The sequence below is a fragment of the Pyxicephalus adspersus genome, chromosome 7, assembly GCF_032062135.1.
Source record: "Pyxicephalus adspersus chromosome 7, UCB_Pads_2.0, whole genome shotgun sequence".
NCBI classification, from domain to species: Eukaryota; Metazoa; Chordata; class Amphibia; order Anura; family Pyxicephalidae; genus Pyxicephalus; species Pyxicephalus adspersus.
Window position 1 is genome coordinate 47072601 of NC_092864.1, and position 20469 is coordinate 47093069.

The following is a 20469-nucleotide window of genomic DNA, read 5'->3' on the forward strand; positions in this document are numbered from 1 at the left end:
AGCTTGTTTGCAGCAAACCTGTCCTCTGTATTTTATTGCTGCCTATGTTCCATTAAGATGATTTCCCTTAACGTCCTGTACTGCAAACACAACCGAACGTAAGAAGAAATCAGGAAAATAGAACAGTTGTTGGAACAGGTTTACCTATTTAAAGCAGTCCAATCACCACAATATTTACTTTAAATGAAAGGATAGATGTGCTCTTTTTTTAATTTACATTTATTTCTGCTTCAAGGGCATTTGAAATAAACTCTTGTACATGAAGAGTCATGTACACATGTCCAGCCATACAGGGCTCGTGAGGCACATAAGCAAGATGGAGCAGGGACTTTTTTTGTGTAATGACCAAGGTCTGTAGCACAACACTAAGTGATTACATGTGTGGCTTACAGTAAGGAGGTGGGGGGGAACCTTCAGGGGACAACTTCAATAAAAAGGGATAAATCACAGAATTTGACACCAAAAGCCTTTGTGAAAATCATCAATGTGTGCAGGACCAAAATCTACTGAAACCCGGGTGTGGAGCCCCGCACTGAAAGATCATCACTGTATAGGGACACAAATATTATAAAATAAAATAGCTGAAAGAAGAAAGAAGAGTGTGCCTTTTTATCAAATTAAAAAAACAAGCAAAACAAAACACACACACACAAAAATAAAGCAACATCCTTATAACGCACAACACACAGTCATCTGTCTGACTCCTCTGCATCTGAGCCACAAAGCACCAACTCACACTAAGTGCCTTGTATTGACTTAATGAAGTGCTTTCTCTAGGTTATCAGCGTTATTAATGATGAGAGGGCACTTGAGGCAGAGAGAGAGATAGCCACCATGAAAACTGAATGAAAGATACTCACTTTTTATATAGAGATTCCTAAAACATTTTTGCTTGCACAAATAATTTTGTTTAATTTAATCCACTTTCATGTTTAATACAAATCGGTCTGGTTAATATGACAATAAAGCAATGCTGACCTGAGTCCAATAAGATGAAATCTGATTGGTTGCCATGGATACATTATGCATTATCCCTGTACTTTGTATTTATTTGTCCAGTGAAGGCCCTTAAAATAGCGGGTCAGTATAAATTACAGGAAGACTTGTAGGCCAGTTCTGTAAACAGTGAAAATACCGCTATTACTACAAATGTGGCCATAGCAACCCGAAATTCTGATTGGCTGGTTTGGTATTTTGCTTTGCACATGGCGCTTATAGCTCCTTGTATGACCGTACTGAATAGGCCTGGAAGGGATCAGCCCCGTAGGAATTGTTCTGGGACTTAAAGCCAACATTTAAATTGCACTAGAAAAAAAAAAGTGTGTAAAAACAGATGTAATACTGCTAATTCCCATATACCTGGCCCACGTATTCAATCCCCAGTGCTACAAACCACAGTTACTACAGCAACAGTACAGTATTACATCAATTTTGAGGAAAGGAAAAACAAATCTGTATGGCCTCAAATGGGTAAATACAATTTCATATATGTAAATTTGTCTTTTGCCAAAAGGATATTCTTCACATTGAGTTGGCTTTAAAGGAACTCTGTAGGCAATCATCTGTGACCCCACCCCCACCCCCCAAGCCATTCACATTACTATTATGATGATTACATTGTTTTTATAAAGCGACAACATATTACGCAGCGCTGTATAAAAAATAGGGGTTGCAAATGACAGACAATATCAAACAATGACACCGGAGGAGGAGAGGACTCTGGGCAAAAAACGATACTAGCTACCCAATCTTTTCATAAATAATGCTACACTTGTACTGCATTTGTGTCATTTACTTAAAGTGGAACTAATGTCCCGCTTTGAAAAATTTATGATCAGGCAAGTCATTAATGCAGAAAGGGATAGGTGAGGTTCCCCTGTAATAATCCGTCTTACCTGCCTGATTACAAGGTAATTGTCAAAGAAGCAGATTTACGCATGAAATCCCGGCTCCCCTTCCACCAGGGGTGAATAAACTCCCAAGCTGCTACGTCATCCTGACAGGGTCCATCTATTTGGCCCTGACAATCTATAAGGCGATGCCCTGTGATGGAATAGGTGAGTGGCAAGGGTTTAATTACACTTTAAACTTTCCAACTCAAGAGAGCATACACCTGCACAGACGTTATGTCATCAAAATGACCAAAGTTTATAAGGAGGATAAAGAAAACAAGGAAGATGTCGGCACCCTGCAATGAAACAGGGACAGGTAAGTATACTTTAAAAATATGTTGCATTTTAGGATGACTGTTACTTTACATAATGTGTTTAGAAATTAGGAAATGTATTTTGCTTTTGTACATATTTTCTTTATTATAGTCAGGAAAGAAAAAGAAAAATGAAGTTAGGTACACTGGTATTATTCCAGATACATTTTATGAAGTCTCCTATACAGCCTGTGGACAGAGCTTCTACCTTCTGTATTTAAGTATCTCAACCTTCAGCAGTGCTAAAAGAAGCTGGATGATTATAGAACCAGAATACATCAGCACAGTGACTCCTCTTTTATCACATGGCGTGAGGTTTTAATTAAATCAAGGGAGCATCAAAGCAAGATTGGTTTTCGTATGCCTAACCTATAGTGCTTTGATAACACTTTGGCATGTAATAAATGTTTATTTGTAAATAATAATAAGATTAAGAACATATACATATTTGCAAAAACTTAAATTTAATGAAATGCTTTGTTCTGAATCATCTGCACTATATTTATTATCAATAGACTTCCACTTGAAGGTTTGAGGCAACCTAAAAATCTGACATTAGGTCTGGCTCTGAAGGAGTTAAATAGCATCACCCACTCTGATGTACAATACAACTTACATTCTGATAAGTGACTGCAACATTCCATTCAGTTTTTTTTTTCTCCAAGTATTAAAAGCCAAAAGAACACTATGTTTATACAGGAGTTTCTAAGGGAAATAATGATTCTGGTAGAGACTGAGCATTAAAAGACAATGAAAGATTCCACTGGAGGATTTGTGAGATGGAAAAAAGGGCAGCTTGTTCACAAAATGGCCGCTAAGCTCCTCATATCTCTAGCAGTTCAAGACTAGAATAAGTAAAATGCAGGATGCTGAGTAATCTTTACCTGATATCAAGATCCTGCATTGTAACACCGCTGCGTGCACTCTGGGAGACATTTACACAACTTGCACAGGCTAAAAGCTAAGCAAAATCTGCTCTTAAATAAGCAGTTTAGCTAATTATATAGCTTTCATCAAATAAAAAACATGCAACCCAACACACAGTAGGATCTTACATTATAAAAGGTATTTCAACGAAAATACAACCACTTAAACAAAATGCAGAAGAAATAAATCTTAATCAATGTTCACAAATTGATTTTAGTTGTCCAAGGTTTTAAGATTGTACAGCACTACAAAACTGTACTTAGGTATGATTAACTCTGCCCGTGTCTAATTGATCACAAACATTAAAATTGCACAAAATCTACCTTTACATTTATGTTCACTTAGATTCCTATCAATTATAGAAAAAAAACATGGAGAGGTAAAAAAATATTTTCTTGTGTGGTCTTGTACTGCTCCTTGAGTATTGCTGCCTTCTTTAAAGACCAGTTCTTTAAATATTAAATCCTCATCATGAAGCCCATTTCTTTCAGCAATTTTTGTTTTCAAGTCTTCCCTATACAAACCTTTATTATGGTGGGGGTTCATATTCTGGTCATGTGACATTTCGGTTCCTGAATGCTTAAGAAAATGGCAATAATGGTGTATCACTAATCTTGAATGTGCATTCTCCTTTACGTCCAGATAACCGATGTTAGGAAACATGGATAAAGTATATTTTGTTCTTGTGTGGTTACTGCTTCTATTGGGGCATGTGGCTTTTCTTTATAACCCAATTCTATTTCATCCTATTCCTACCAGTTCCTCCCTACTTTGGAGTCCACTCCTCTCAGCAATTTGTTTTCAAATGTTCTTTATACAAACCTTTTTTTCTGGGGGTCCACAGTCTGGTTATGGGGCTCCTGAATGCTGCGAAAATAATTGCATGAAAGGATGTGGCACCAATCTCCACAGCATCCGCCTTAAGGTGCGTACACACTTCCAATTTTTATCGTTCCAATCGAACGACGAACGATCGATTGGGCAAAAAATCGTTCGTAAAAAGTCCATGGTCTGAGCATGCGTAATGAACGAACGTTCGTTCACTTCCTGTCGTGCACATAGTTCCTCTATCGCTCAAACGATCGTATCTATTGTATACAATATCTACGAACGATCGTGTCGTTATCTGTATGTGCAGGATCAGTGCTATACGATCGTTCGTAGATATCGTGCAGGTTCGTTCGTCGTTCATTTTCCAACGATAATAATTGGAAGTGTGTACGTAGCTTTAGAATTCACAGCATCTTGATAACGCATGACAGGGACAGCGTGTCTGATATCCAGAGACCACAGGGGGTAAATTAATTGACAATGGGCAATATTTCACCTGGATGTCAGGCACTAAATCACAGAAAAGAACAAGTAGATGGGTGCAAGAGAATGAAGAGTAGAAAGTCTGCTACTTTGAAGATTCACATTAGTTTTAAAGTCATATAAAAAGCAAATTCACATTATTTTATATATTCTGCACATGATTGGGTACTTAAAGTGAACACAAATACAATTTATTACAATATAATTTTTTGGGTGAATATTCTCAACTCCTTTAGAAACTCAAGTCTCTATTAGATGACACTTCTAGTCCTATGCAGGCCTGAGTCTATGGTGCTAGCCACAAAATTCCGGTGTTTCTCTCCTGTTTGCAATCTGGACCAATACCTTTTGTTTACCATATTTAAGGCAAAACTTAAATACCTAATATACATTTTTTTTTTAGTTTGAACATTGGGATTTTCATGCTTTCATCAACATTAAACCATCATCCCAGTCCAGGGAGCGGATGCCTGGATATTATCAGAATAAAGAAGATGAAAGCATTGTGGGGGTACTCTGATCTTGATATAACAACATTTATTATGCCCAAACCTAATATAAAAAATATATATGGTCCTGCAACCTATTTTATGGGAAGGCAAAGTGGGGCTTCTGAAATGATTAAGTGTAGCTGATGCAGAGAAGCAGTTTTTTCCCCTGCCTGGAAGATGAGTATGGACAGCAAGTAAAATGGCCCTGTATGATTGTCTTGAATTAAAAAGTGCAGCTACAAAGATGTTATAGCACATATTGATTACAACTTATCTATATTAAGTAACAGAAAGCTATACTTTTTGTAATTATTGTCCTTTTCATAGAAAAAAAGGATATTATTTGTATGAAATAACATATTTAGGTTTAGAATAGCATTTTATGTAATCAATCACTTTTGTGTTCATCTTAAAAAAAATTGTGCCTAAAGATATCAGGATCATTCTTGTTACTAGAGATGTCAGCAAGATTTATGTACAAACATATTTTTCATTCACAGCCCTAAAATGTTAAAAAAAAAAAATTTAAAAAAATCACTTCACGCAGTACTGAAATTGCTTTGGAGAACAATTCAGTGAACTGAAATAAGAAAATGAAATGCAGCTTACCTTGTATGTGCCGTTCTGTAAGAGCTGAGTCAGAGCAGAATGGAAATGTGACGGCCATGAATAGTCTTGGCTAATCCTGCAAATAAAAGATAAGAGAAAGTTTATTTTCATTTCTGCTACAGTATTTATCTTTATAACAATCTAGAATTGTAACATTCAAATGTATATATGCAATTTTTCTTTAGTCAACTGGCTGTTTCAAAAGGGCACCTGCCACAGCAGAGAAATCTTTTGCCACTCCCTCCTCCCCTCTGAAATAGCATTTTTCCATGCAATTCCATAATTGCTGGTGGGACAGTTTGCTCAATTTCATGTAGTTTTATGTAATAATTAACCTAATTTTTAAAATATTTTGTAGGGTCAGACATGATTGTACATTACGTTCCTTGACAACAAGCTTCCAGAACTCTTCTTTGCTTGTTTTCAGTCTTGTTTTTCTTTTTTTTTAAATACTGTCTATTTCCTGGATTTTAATCACACAGGACCATGGGTCTCTCCATGAACTGAATGTCCTAGGTCTCCTCTTTGCTTTAAACTTCTGGAATACACTGCAACTTGAAAACATCCTGAAGTCTCTGCCACCTGTTAGGAACTTCTCTCATCCCTACTGGGTTTGATTCGCTGTGTAGTTGTAGGGGGGATTCCAGACACTCTCGTATGTTGTAGGAAACTTTGTCTGTGCCCCCTGTGGATTACAGTCCAATTTATCTGAGGGTCGGAGAGGCTAAACTGGGTATCTATTGCTCTTTCCAAAAGATTAGGATCCTGACATTATGCCTATTTTATTAAAGCTCTCCAAGGCTGAAGAGGATACACTTTCATTAGTGAAGCTGGGTGATCCAGCAAACCTGGAATGGATCTGGTCCAGGATTCAAAACATTTGCTAGCAAATTGAAAATCACTTTAGGATATCTATTCCAGGTTTGGTGGATCACCCAGCTTCAATAATAAAAGTGTATCATCTTCAGCCTTGGAGAGCCTTGATGAATCAGGCCTGACCATTCCTTTATTAGAGGTGGGATCTAGGAGGTGGCTTAAGAGATTGTTTCAAGATGTTATAGGACCCCAGGGAGGCTACACTGAATATTTCTGCAGGTGGACAACACTGCTGGAGGTGCAGTGGGGGACACCACGCTGCACATTTTTTTTTTTTGGTTGTTCGAAAGATTACACAAAAATTCATGAACTTTTAGGTCTCAAAGGATTCAGCTTTTTTTTTCCTGCTTATCATATCGAGAGGTGTACCGTCACTCAATAGTCAAACATTTAGTGCACATAGAGGTCCTGTGTGCCACTGCTCTGGAGGAAGTCGGATCCAGTGTTGTTGAGACAATGGGTTAATGAATGAATGCTTATGGAGAATCCCAAATCCAGCAAGCATGGTACTGAACATAAATTTCATACTACCGTACTTAGTATAATTTGAAACAATGCCAAGAGTCTTTGGAATATAGATGCCTCCTGAGCTTGACCACAGTTACAAGTGAAGTGTAATTCCTTCTTTCTGCAGTGAGCTATGTACATGTTCCCAAATGCTATTCATCCTTACCCTATTCCTTTGCTCTCCCCAGATAGTCTCTTGCTCTCAGTGTTCCTATTCTAAGCCACAGTCCTGTGCATAGTGGGTATTTTTTTTAAACTGTTAATGACTGCACTGTGGTTGGTACACATCAACTCCTTGCTTTATGTCTTGGCTACTTGATGATAATTGATGTTGTCCTTACCAAATAGGACTGTGGTACACCATATGTAGTTTGATATGTGAACTTGTGTGCTAATGTTTTTTCTGCTAAGCCTTTCCCTTTTTTCACGATATTGTATCATTATGGGGCAATTAAAAAAAGAATATTAAAAAAATGGAACAGTTCTAGCTGTACATTTTATAAAATATCAATACACACAACAAAGTTTATTATTTAGTAAATAATAATATATTAGTCCAGCGTTATGCGGCTAGCCTCTTGATAGTTCTCTGAAGCCTTTTCATCCTTAAAGTGAACTGAAACTTGCCCAAGCAAGCAAAGTAATCATTTTAGTTAAAATGGCTTCCTGCTCAGAGTGAAGGAAAGTGAAAACATGCTGATGTGGAAGGCATTTAGGCAAATCTGTTTTGTGGTAAATGGCCAAAGCATATGTTTGCTTTAACATTAGAGTACTAGATGTGGTTCGTCATGGACTTCTAAAGGTTCATAGTAAAATTTTGTCCCAATCAATTGGTTTAGGTACCAAAATACCTAAATATTATGAAAAAATGGGAAAGAAAGCAAAGAAGGATTTTTAAGGCATCGAAAGAATTGATGTAAATAAAATCAGTCATTTTTATTTGAATACAAAATCATTAAACATTAAACCGATAATCAATATTCTTACAATAAGGTTTACTTTTCCACTCTAATTTTTGGTAGAGGAAGTTACAAATTTGCATATATTTTAAGCATCACAGGACGGCGACTAATCCCAACGGGTTTTGCCCAGAAGGGCTTCCTCAGGGTATATATAACTACACCTTGTTAGCTTTGCTTTCATTTTATGGGTATGGGTACAGTAAAGGATTTCCTGACAGTAAGGCATTTTACTGTACTACTGTACCCACTTTTTTTACAGCTTTGAATAAGTTAACAATCTCCTTAATACCAACTCTTCTGAAAATAATAATTTTTTGTCTAACACAACCGCTCGAATACCACCTCAAACACCCAAAGCATTCAAACGGTTATAGTGATTGGTATTCCAATCAATTGACAATCTTCTACTACTTGGCGTCACTGGGATTGGGACGCATCCGGATTAGACCCCGTCCTGCTATGCTTGAAATATATGCAAGTTTGTAACTTCCTCTACCAAAAATTAGAGTAGAAAAGTAAATCTTTTTGTATGAATATTGATTATCTTTTTAATTTTTAATGATTTTGTAATAAATTGCATTGATTTTATTTACAACAATTCTTTCAGTGCCTAAAAAAGCCTTCTTTGCTTCCTTTCCCATTTTTTGATATGTTTGCTTTAAAAAACAAACACACACACACACACACACACACATTTGGTATGAGCATTTGTACAACAGCTACAAGTTCTGTCATTAGCTCCTCCTGGAATACATTTCCTCTTTAGTTGCTCTGTTAAAGAAAGCAATATTAACCATTAAGATTTTATACAAAGTAATATATAATGATGCAGAATCATAATAATGCCCATAGTCAAATCCTTACATAACCTTAGGGATGTACTATTTGAGCATTCACTTTACTTGTTCTCAAATATCAAAGTATACTGTCTCCATTGCCAATGGCTAACTATCATCAATCCAAGTCCCCAAAATCCAAATGCCCAATAGATAAACGGTAACAGTTAAACTGAATAGTCAGTCCTAATTTATTAATATGCAGGCCTACTAATACATTTTATTATACCTAAACCCTTATTTAACTTGATTAACTTTATTGATGACCCTTTGGCTTGATAGGGATCAGTTGTCACCTAAAGTCCAACAGCTGCTGCCCTGTTAACTTCCTAGCATTACACAAACTCTTCTAACCCCTGAAAGTGAAAAACAATGGCAAACAATACTGTACCATAGCTAATAGGATGTAAATGATGATGGCGTTTTCTTATTTGATTCCCCTATGTATAAGAAGCTAAAGGGAAATGTGTGAAGTTAGTTAACTACAGCTGGTAAAGGTGCATATGTAAGACACTTGACCCACAATTTAAACACATACAATTTTTTTTTTAAATGTTCTATAAGTAACCAGCTACAATTATAAATGGCAACAGAACATCAAGATTCCTGCAAACGCTCAATTATGACTGGTTTCTTTTGAATTCCACCTCCATTACATGTCCTTCGACCCTAAAGTGTGGTATGCATTTAATTAATCGTAATCCAAGTCAGACAAGGATTCAAATTCAGGGCGAAGCTGAATCTAAAATGACAATAAATTGATAATTAGGTTACGATCATGGCATCTCCCCAGAAAAAACAACAACTGATTTTTGCACTAATCAGGAAAACAAAGCCTAAAAGCTTTACTCTATACATAGTTAAGCTTTCAACTCAGGAAAGCATTTGAGACAGCCAAAAAAAGTTGAACAATTCAATATTCTTCAACCTAAATTACTGTCCCAAACAATGCCATTAGCAAGTAAAACTGTTATCTAAGAATTTGTTTTTTTTGAAAAAGAAAGTGGCTAAGCTTTATAATAGGGGTTTCTCTTTCAGAGGTTACCAGCTCTTTGTCCCCAGTTAAGCAATAAATGCTTCCTCAGGCGGCATTTCCTGTTGAGGAGACTGGTCATTAAGCCAGAATTGGTAATGGAGCTCCCCATGCCTTTCATTAGATCTGCAGGGTGTGAAGACTACCTCAGGAGAGAGGAAAGTTATACACAGGGGTTCTGGAGTTTTAAAACTAAAATTGTCTCCCCTAGTAATGGGTTTCAGCTTTTGTAAGACATAGATAAGTGTTTAATCAGGAATACCTAATAAATCTGGTTACAGCCTATCATTTGCTAAAATCTGCTAAATCATATATCTTGATACAATGTGAAATAGCTTCATCTATAGAACACCACACAACTTGTATGTGTATGTATGTATACACGCATGCATTGATGACTAGGTTTAAAGGGGACCTACGGTATCACCACTATCACCCTTTAGGAAGGCTGTTCCAGGTATTGGGAAAAAAAGGTGCAGATCTCATGCATGCGCAGGGAGATCAGCGCTCTTTTTTTTTTTTTTTTTACAACTACAGTAGGATACATCATCCGATATCGCACCTGTGCAGGGTGAGATCAGGTGAAATAGGCATAAGAAGGAAGAAGATGTCAGTGCCCAATGCTTCCACCATGAAGGTTCAGTTTATGGACGCATTCATCTCTCCTGTCAAAATACCGGTTGGTTGCTGGAAAATCTGGCACATCCCAGCTTCCCTTGGGGCTGCTGGGACTAAATGAACTCCTGAACACAAGCGTGGGAGTTAAGTCATCCTAAATAGGGACAGGTGAGCATACAAACCAAATTTTACCCTCTCTTTACCCTAACAGCAAGTCCACTATTCAAAGACTAACCCACTACTTGAGAAGCACAAATACCCATCTACTGGGGCCAACCACAAGGCTGAAATGGCCCCTAAATATCTGTGATGCAGAGTCCAGTTGTTGGACTAATATTTTTTTTCTTGAGCCAAGCAAGACATCCACTCACAAAATGGCCATCCTGGTTTGTTAGTATTTTACTTGCAGCACAATCTACTTTTTGTACATACTCAAATCCACTTTTTATCAGAGTCAGAACATTTTATTGACTGTAACTTAATACTCATGCTTTTCTAACTGCAAAAAAATTTATTCCTAGAATGACTTCTGTTTATTTTGGAGTAGGCAAGCCATGTAACCTCACCCTGGGTTTTAACACGTGCCACATTGTTACATTTTTTTTTAACACCCAAGTGCCTACCATGTCTTTTTGCTTTAGACCTAAATTCCAGTCTAGTGAAATATCTTCATTGCAGCAATATTGAAGATAATAATTTCATGGAATCCTAAGAATGTCCACTCTTGTTTATAACTCTGGATAATACCTTGTTAGGGAAAGAATGTGACTGTGATCAAGGGTACTTAACTCTTACAGATCTTAATACAACCATTGTTGTTTTCTTTTCTTGCTATTATGTTTTGTTGTTCTAAAAGGAAGATCTAAAAGGAAATTGCAATGGTTTTCTAAAGTCTAAAAATGTGTGATTAAATACAAATGTTTTATAGACTAGTTTTATAAACTATTTTACAAATAAAACATTTAAAGCAAAAACAAATACCAGTCCTTAAGCTTTGGACAGCCGTTTTGTTTTTTTTTTGTATTTTTGACTGTTGCTCATGATTATTTTAATAGAAAATCTAGTGTTCACACAACAGTCCCACAATGTTGTTTAGAAACTGCAGTGCTGGATCGGTAAATAACAGACCATTATTATTTACTGTGTACTTATGCTCTCCCCTTTCCATTGAACAGAACACTTTCTATTGAACAGCAGCACTTGTCAATTGGAAGTGATCACTTTAAGTCAATTCCAGCGATAATTATTAGGCATCTGTACCAGAGTTTAGAAGTGGTGGCTACATTAGTATTTTGGTTTTTTTTTTACGTTAAAAACATTTTCAATGAGTACAGAAAAAAAGCTGATCTTGCAAGAAATGCTTTGTCCTTGTCAGTTCCTGTAAGCTAAAATGAATGATGGACCAACATTGTTATCTTCCTTTTGTAAACTACCATTTCTCCTAATTCACAATGTCATGAAGATGAACAAAGGCAGACATGCCCATATGACGCCCATGTCTGCCTCCATATAAAAAAAGGAGAAATGAGTCTACACAAGAAGGGACAGGTTACAGTAACACACTGTGGGAAGTGTTTTATTGTCCGAATCACTTGCAAAATCAAATAAAAGGAAAAAAAGCTTACAAAAACGAAAAACTACTGCAACAAATACACTTGAGGACTGAATCAGTAGTATATTACATCTTTGTTTTTAGACACAATTTAATATACATTGAACTAATACACGGGTGTCTGGTCTGTGACAACAGAATATTATTGTTTCAATTTGGACAATCTCTCCTAATATATTGTGCATTTGAGCTTCAGCTTTGTGAGCAGCTTTTTTTTTTCTCTTCTTTTTTTTAAAGTAGTAAATGAGTAAAGTGGTTCAGATTGACTTAGTACATAGAGAGGAGTTATGAGCTTTACTTGTTGGATAGGAAAAAAAACAAGTATGACAAAATGAATATGTAAAGAATACTACGTACACACATTAGATTTTTGTCATTGGAAAGGATCTTTCACGATTGTTTCCAACGACAGAGACTGAGAGATGAATGAATGAGTACTGTACATACAGCACCGTTCTGCTCTATGGAGAGTGGAGAACAAGCACACGGCACCCCGCTGCACTCTCTCCCCTTCACTTGCATTACGATTACTTGCATGTCGGACAAACACTGTACACACATCATATTCTCATCCAATACTAGCCCTAAAGCGATATTCAGACGAGAACCCACTGACCTGAGTATGTAGGCTTAGTAAAGAATATGTAAACCCAATCATTCAATTATCATTAAAGCTTTAACACAATTTTATTAGTTGTATTTACCTTTTTAACCCGCAGATTACACGTGCCAGTTGTTTCCCAATGGTGCTCCTGCCTCGTCACCACTACTGGCACACATGCTGAACCCACATTGCATGTATGGGCCACCAATGACCTTATAAGAGGGCCAATACAGACTAATGATGTGTAGTCAGTGCTGGAATGAGTACCTGGACACAGGTCAGCAGCAATGAGATGCCAAAAAGGGATAAAAAGTAAAAAAGTGTTGTTTTAATAAAAAGACATAGAAATTGTTTAGGATACACAGTGCTTACAAAATGAAATACCATTCATTTAAGATTTAGATCTATTTTACCTTTATTGGTATAATAATTAATCCTGTTTTAAAATTATATACTTTATACCTGGATATAACCAATTAAGTGAACACTAAACATTCAATTTAAAAGGATTCTTTTGTGGATTTGAATACATTCACAGTGATTTTAAAATTGACCTGGATGTATTAATTGTTTAATAAGTCATCATTTTTAGATAGTTTTTTTTATGAACCATTGTGTCTGTTCTTTCTCCAGTGACTATGTGAATGTTAAAAAAAATGACTATTGATTCTAAATGACTATTGATATAGGTATTTTAATTAACCGGGCTTATGCATTTACTTGAAGAGGACCTAGACTGAAAAAAACCCTAGTAGCTAAGAAGGAATTTGGTGGCAACAATTTTGCCTATGCCCAATTTTTAAACATGGAACAGTCTCCCTGTAGAACAGCTCTTTAAAATCCAGCATCCTGATTAAATATTATTATAATCCAATGGCTAGGGGCAGGATTAGGTGGAGCATTCCTATTAAATTCCTGATAGACTCTTGTGAAGCTAGAAGAACCACAGTTACCAAGGCACCATCTCACGTGCTATTTTGTGTTGCACTACATGGTAATAAAACTTGTGGAAGTATTTAGTATATCACAACTAAACAGGTCTGAATAAGACTGGAAAAAAAACTCTCCACTTTCATGTGGTAATACAGACCTCCCTTGTAAATAATGGACATGACATGGTAGTGAATGGATGCATCTTAACCTATTGCCTGCTGCATCCAACTAAATGTATGTAAAACCTAACAAAAAACATATTTGACCTTGGACTGAAAAACAGAGTTTTTTGTTTTTAATAAATAATAAATAAACTGGTAATTCTGCTAGATGATAACTTCCTGTGCTCTCTACCTCTGCTGCATTCTTATTAGTTACATTGTTTCCAGCTGCCTCTATGAACTACAAAATACCTCCTCCTATTTTATCAATAGGAAGAGTGATCTGCAGTAATATCACTTTTGTCCAAAGAAAATATTGCCCCTGCTCGTCTTTAGCCTGTAGATAGCTAAATAATCTGGCCTTGATGGCACAGAGCCAAATTTGTTGTGCATATGTATGAACCATCCTTCCAATGCCATTGTCAGTCTCTGGGTAGAGATTTCTTTTAATATTCATCTATCAAAAGGATACAAATCTCAGGCTGGCTCAAATGGATTTGATAACTCATCCACCTTCATGTTGGTTAATGACCTTACTGACGGTCCCAATGTTCTTTCTATACATCACGGGAAATTCAATCACCTCTCTAGCATTCTGAAGCACATGGGTCGAATGTCCTTATAACTAAGTTTATGGGATGCTAAGAGCCCAGCCACTTCATTACTGAATTAACCAGCTGAAACACAACATTCTCTGGTCACACAGGAATTATCTATTTAGCTGCTTGTCAATGGCAATCTTCCAGTCACTGCTCAGCAATCAGCAACACATTGTTTCTAACTAGAATGTCTATTACAATGGGTTTTTATAGGTGTTACCAATGATAATTGCTCAAAACAACTAGGAGAACAAAAACAACAGGAGCTAATAAATTCTATGCATTCATAAACGACAGCTGAAGTTCACAAAGCATTAAAATTCAAAGTGTATTGCTGCCAAATTGTATTTTTATTTTACATTGAAGGATGTCTGATTTTTATTGCTTTCCAGGGCTTTATTAGGATATACCCTCACTAACTGTCATGATAGCAATGGTTTCACCAGACTGGAAGGGACTAAAAAAAAATCCAGCAAATTAAAGAGAAATAAAAACAAAAAAAAACCTATGCTGTTCATAAGAAAACCATTAAGACTGGTGGTTCACATTTTCACTTTAGGCATAGAAAACTCTTTCCCTACCCATGGATTTAAAAATCGATTGGCTAACACCATATATGAAATATATGGTGTTAGAAAATATATGAAAAAAATTCTGCCATACAGTCTGACTTCCTTACCAAATTCCTAAAATCTGGCACCCTTAGATTAACCATTATCTCCAAGCTACCATTTAAACCAGAGTTACTGTCCTCAAGTTTACTTGCCTCTGGTCAAACATTAAACATTAATACCATCCTCTTTGTACCCCCTTCAACCTTCTTCTTATATCCCTCCTTCAGCATTATTATTAAACAGTATTTATATAGCAACAACATATTACACAGCGCTGTAGAATTAATAGGGGTTGCAAATGACAGACAGATACAGACACAGAAGGAGGAGAGGACCCTGTCCCAAAAAGCTTACAATCTAAGGATGCGTACACACGTTCAATAATTGTCATTGGAAAGGATCTTTCACAATGCACAATCCTTTCCAATGACAAAAGACTGAAAGATGCATGAATAAGTGCTACAGCACCTCTCTGCTCTATGGAGAGGGAAGGGGGAGAAAGATGGAGCGTCACCCTGCTGTGCTCTCTCCCCTTTACTTGTTTTATGATCGTTCATTGATGAACACTGTACGCTCACCAGATTCTCGTCCGATATCAGCCCGGAGGCGATTATCATCTGAATCATTTGGCCATGGTGTACGTAACCTAAGGATGACCTCAATAAAATGATGAATGGTCCCTCCTCTTCTTCCAGATCAATGAATACCCTCGAAATACCTAAAACCTAGAACCTATTCACAATTTCAACTCTTTTCAATTTCTGGTTCTGTTGAACAATGCTTTGCATGCCTGTTTTCTGGAAAAAAATTTGCTTGAAACAAATAAACACAAGATATTGAATTTAAAAGTTTAAATGAGTTAACTTGCTTATACATGGTGTAACCTGAAATCATTTCTTGATGGTTACAGAGCATGCTTTCTTTTTTATACATAGGATAATCTGTCAAAAAAAAGACAAATCTGTTCCTCACTGTTAGCAGCCCCATAAAACAAACATTTTCATACAGAAATGGTTGCAGTGGCTCTTTGGAGTTTACCTTTGATCATTCCAGCCAGTATAGTCATTGCAGTACAGTGTAAATATAAGGGTAATTATGCACCAGGAAATATCAGCTCTGGCCTAAATAGAGGCTGTGTGCAGTAATCACCTGATTTACAGTATACATACCACGTGTATGACACACATTTGTGTCACCTCCAAAACCGTAGTATGCCTCAGTACATTGCAATTGCAGATGAGTTGGAAACAGAATTACTATGCACATGCACAGTGAGGCCACAGTGACAGCCAAAACAGCAAGACAACCCTTGCTGCAATGTAAACAACATACTTGTCTCTGGAAAGCCAGAAAGGAAACAGTTCTGTAACACCTTCTGTACAATTTCTAAAATTTGTCTTCACGTCAAAATATATTCAACAGCTTTTCACATAAGCTCTTCCCGAGTGTTGTAATATTCTTCCATAAAGCTGCTGAAGGATTTTAGTGGATTATTCACACAAACCGCTAGCAGAGATACAGCAGAGGGAAGTCAATTTATATATTGCAGATGATATAGGTCAAAACTATGTGAACTCCATGCTAGGGTGGGAATATCTATTCTTACTGCAGTTTACCTAAAATAACAAAATATAAAAGAAAAGGGAACTTACTTATTGTTAATTAATTCCCAGAACTAAGTATATACAAGTTTGCCTTATAGGGCCAACTGCCCTGTGCTACTTCCATCCCTATCATGGTTACTCATTCTATTTTACTATCTTTACATCGATTTCTGCAGGGAGGAGTGGTTCTGTTTAATACATAAATAGGCAAACTCGGATGAAATATTTACTTATATTTATGTACTGGTTGCTCTGAAAAGGATATTTCATGATGAATGGATCTCACAAATATCCTCTTGTATCTTTGACTTGGTATCATACTGATCCAATCAGCATCATATACAGAGGTCAAACCAATGTCAACTTGTCATTACCAATATGATAGTACCTAAATCAGAATCAGGTTAACACATTTAGACCATAAAAAACATAACTGTTATTAAAATTGTCATCAGTTGTCTAAAAGATAGGATGAAACAACCAAAAAGATAAGCAGCGTGGCTTTTGGGACAAGCTGTTCAAACTAGACTGTTGATATAAGGGCACAGAATGGAGCCCATAAACAGTACATCATGGCAAAGATACTGTACAATGTAGGATGATCAAAAACGAACACCAAGCTGGGTGATATTGCTTGGAGGAGTGTCAACATAGAACCTACATAACAAATAAAAATTAGACATGGCATGGTTAGTTCAATGGCTAGAACCTAAGCCTTTGCAGACTAGCTTCACAGGATTGAATCTCAGGCAGGACACTATTGGAGTTTGTAGGTTCTTCCTGTGTTGGCGTGGATTTCCCCCTGGGCACTCCAGTTTCCTTCCACATCCCTAAAAAATATGCAGTTAGGTTAATTGGTTTGCCCTCCAAAACTGGTCTTTGGACTATATTAGTGGCAAATGACTGAGGTAGGGACCTTAGATTGTGAGCCCCTCTGAGGGACAGTTAGTAATAATACTATATACTTTATAAAGCGCCTTTAAATCCTTCCTTTCTTGTTAACCTGCATGCACTCTATTTTACATTTAATTGATCATATGCAGAAGTGTACTTTGAAAGACATCTTTTTACAATTAATGTCTTCTCTATTTAAACCCTTTCTTTTTGCCAAAAGAAGTACAATGGATTAATCACCACACTTATTATCATTCTTTGGTAACACCAACAAGTATTCATCTTCAGAATAACCCTCCACAGAGCTATTTTGGTGTATTTTGTTTCAATCCAATCCTGGCTGCTGTCTTCTGCATTTGACTTTTGCAGGAGTACCACATGCCTTTTTTCCAACAGCAGTTCACGCTACTTTATATAATATTATAACCACTCAGTAAGTCCAATTTTTAATACCATATTTATTTTCTTGACTTTTAAGCTTACAATACTGGACAGTATCAATCAGCACACCTAACGTACATCATTATTTATTTTTGTTACTATACCATTGTTTGACATTATATCCCATTTACAGTCATGTATATCATATATACTAGCATTAAACATCTTTGATGTACTACCTATAGCTTCCACCAATCATATATTTATACCCACATTGTATCTTAATCTGCATGTTTACTGCTATTTTTCATTGTATAGCATCTTGAATGATATACTTATTGTTATATTTCATTGTACAGTTGCTCTGACTTTCTTTACGTATCCCCTGATGAAGCCTTTTGGCGAAACACGTCGGGATAGAGATTCTTGAGATTTTTTACATCTGTTGCAACATGTAGTGAGACAACTACCTGTTTAGTAAGCAAGGCATATACCTAAAAATGTAATATCTAGGGACACCTTTATCTTGAATGTATTTTTAGACACTTTTGTTTTCGTTATGATTCACTCCAATTATAATGTGATTTATTTACTTTGTCAACTTTAGGAATATATTTAAGTTCTTCATTTGCCAAAAAACTCATGCACCACTGTGTTTGCCTGCCAAAGCCCCGAAATTCAAACTATGAATATGGACACCCCCACTTCTAAGTGACAGTTTTAGGGATATGAATCTGATGGCTCAGACACTGCTATTTGAGACCAGTGGGTATACAGTGTGTGGAGATTATCTCTGTGCCTGCTATCCAGACAATCCTTTACTTTGCTTGTAGCTGGAAAAATATAAACCTTTCTTTAAAGCTGACCTCAAGGCAAAGAGATAATTACACACTAGCAGAAAAGCATACTGTATATAGGAACTGTCAAACCATTTGTTTCTTTCTGTCCATTACCAATATTTACACAGTCCTGCCAGTCAGCAGAGCCAGATTGGGTACTAGGCTTTTCTAGATTATTTTTTTTTTTTGCAGTTATACAACTCCAGGTCCCCTTCCTATCTCTAGCATGTGACTGAATGGTAAAAAAATGCAGCAGACCGGTTAGATCATCATTCTGATCACTTTGCTTTTTTCTTTAGTGAGAGTGCTTTATTCCAGCACATACACACTTATTTGCATCTCCCTATTTAACTCCCAATACCCCACATATACACATTTGTTACATTTAAAGTTTTATTTTCATAACTACATACCTGTTTTGCTTCATACTGGAATTCAACTTTGGTCCCCACCAGGAGAAGACATTGGTCACTGGAACAGGGAGGAAAACAGCAAAATCTCCCACAGTAACACATACAGAAATGAAACCTTTTATGAAACAAACTTGGTCATGAACTCCCTTAAATTCTTTGACTTATCCCAAAGGTAACTGATATCCACAAAGGACATCCATAACAGATCTTATCTGTCCTCAAAAGTTAATGGGTGTTAAAGCGGAACTATAACTACATTTTATTGCATTATTTAGGTTTTATGTGCAGTGAGATTGGCACTTTTTTTGACATTTTCAGGAAGGTGCGTCAACTCATCTCATACACAGTGCAGGATCAGGTGATGTAAGAAGGATGAAGAAGAAGGCGTCTGGTGTCCAGTCGGAGATCGAAGAAGTTCTGTTTTAAGAATTTTGCAAAAGACTAATAAAAAATAACATCTACAGAAGGTAGTAATCTCTGTCTTCAGTCAATCACAGTGCTCTAATTACACAACAATCGATGAAGAATTGAATATTTATTTGGTGGTTGCCTCCCAAACAGCACAGAGTCACACAGCAGGATGAAGTTCGGAGATGACACCTTGCATTAGCACTTGTCTAGACACACACACACAATAATTATATTATGAATAATGTCACTGATGTAAATACAAAACTATCATGATGGACAATGCATCAGAATATTGACTTGAGCAAAGAATACAGAATAGTGGTGTTAAGGCTGAACTATCCCTCAATGTGCTCTCTACAGTTTCATTAATAATTTCAGTTTCAAATACATTCTCAAAAGTAAAAGCTACAGCTGTGTTCTTTAACACCTGTAAGTTTTCTGAAAAAAAAGTGTCATACGTGCACCATACGTTACATTTTTATTTTAAAATTTGTATTTACATGTGTTTTACTTTAACTCATTGGACTTAAGGATCTATCTATGTTGTTAATCAAGATTTACCCAAGATTTTACCTAAAAATGTACATGGAATTAAAGAGTTGATTTAAACATTATTTATTTGAATACAAAATGAAAATTGTGCACAAGTTGGGCAAACATTTATAAGTAGACCTCAGAAAGGAAAAACGCCCAGAACAAATATAGCTTTACCATATCCTAGCAATTTAGAGCACATATAGTCTTATAAACCTGGGTTCTATCACCTTATTCTCAGATCCTACAGCTTGGTAGTGCACATACATATCCCATTATCCTCAGAAAACAAAGCCTGACAGTCCAGATATATTCACATTATCCTGTAAAGATGTGCTCTTTCCAGTTTCTTACAAATACAATAGCCTGTTTGTCCACATTGAGTCATATATCTTGTACAGGGGAGTCTCATACTCAGAGACTATGTTCTGGTGATAGACATATAATCCCATACCTTGTAAAGCTTTCATCCACTTATGGTAAAAGACTTG

General features: G+C 36.4%; 1 protein-coding gene across 5 annotated transcripts in view; it reads right to left on the bottom strand.

Moving 5' to 3' along the window:
- Positions 1-20469, bottom strand: part of TLK1 (tousled like kinase 1) — a 131499-nt gene that overhangs the window by 59955 nt on the left and 51075 nt on the right. For all 5 annotated transcript variants that reach the window (XM_072418320.1, XM_072418319.1, XM_072418324.1 and 2 more), the window contains exon 3: positions 5548-5623. In XM_072418320.1, coding sequence (XP_072274421.1) covers positions 5548-5605 — 58 coding nt within the window. In that variant the 5' untranslated portion in view covers positions 5606-5623. The remainder of the gene's footprint in view (positions 1-5547; positions 5624-20469) is intronic.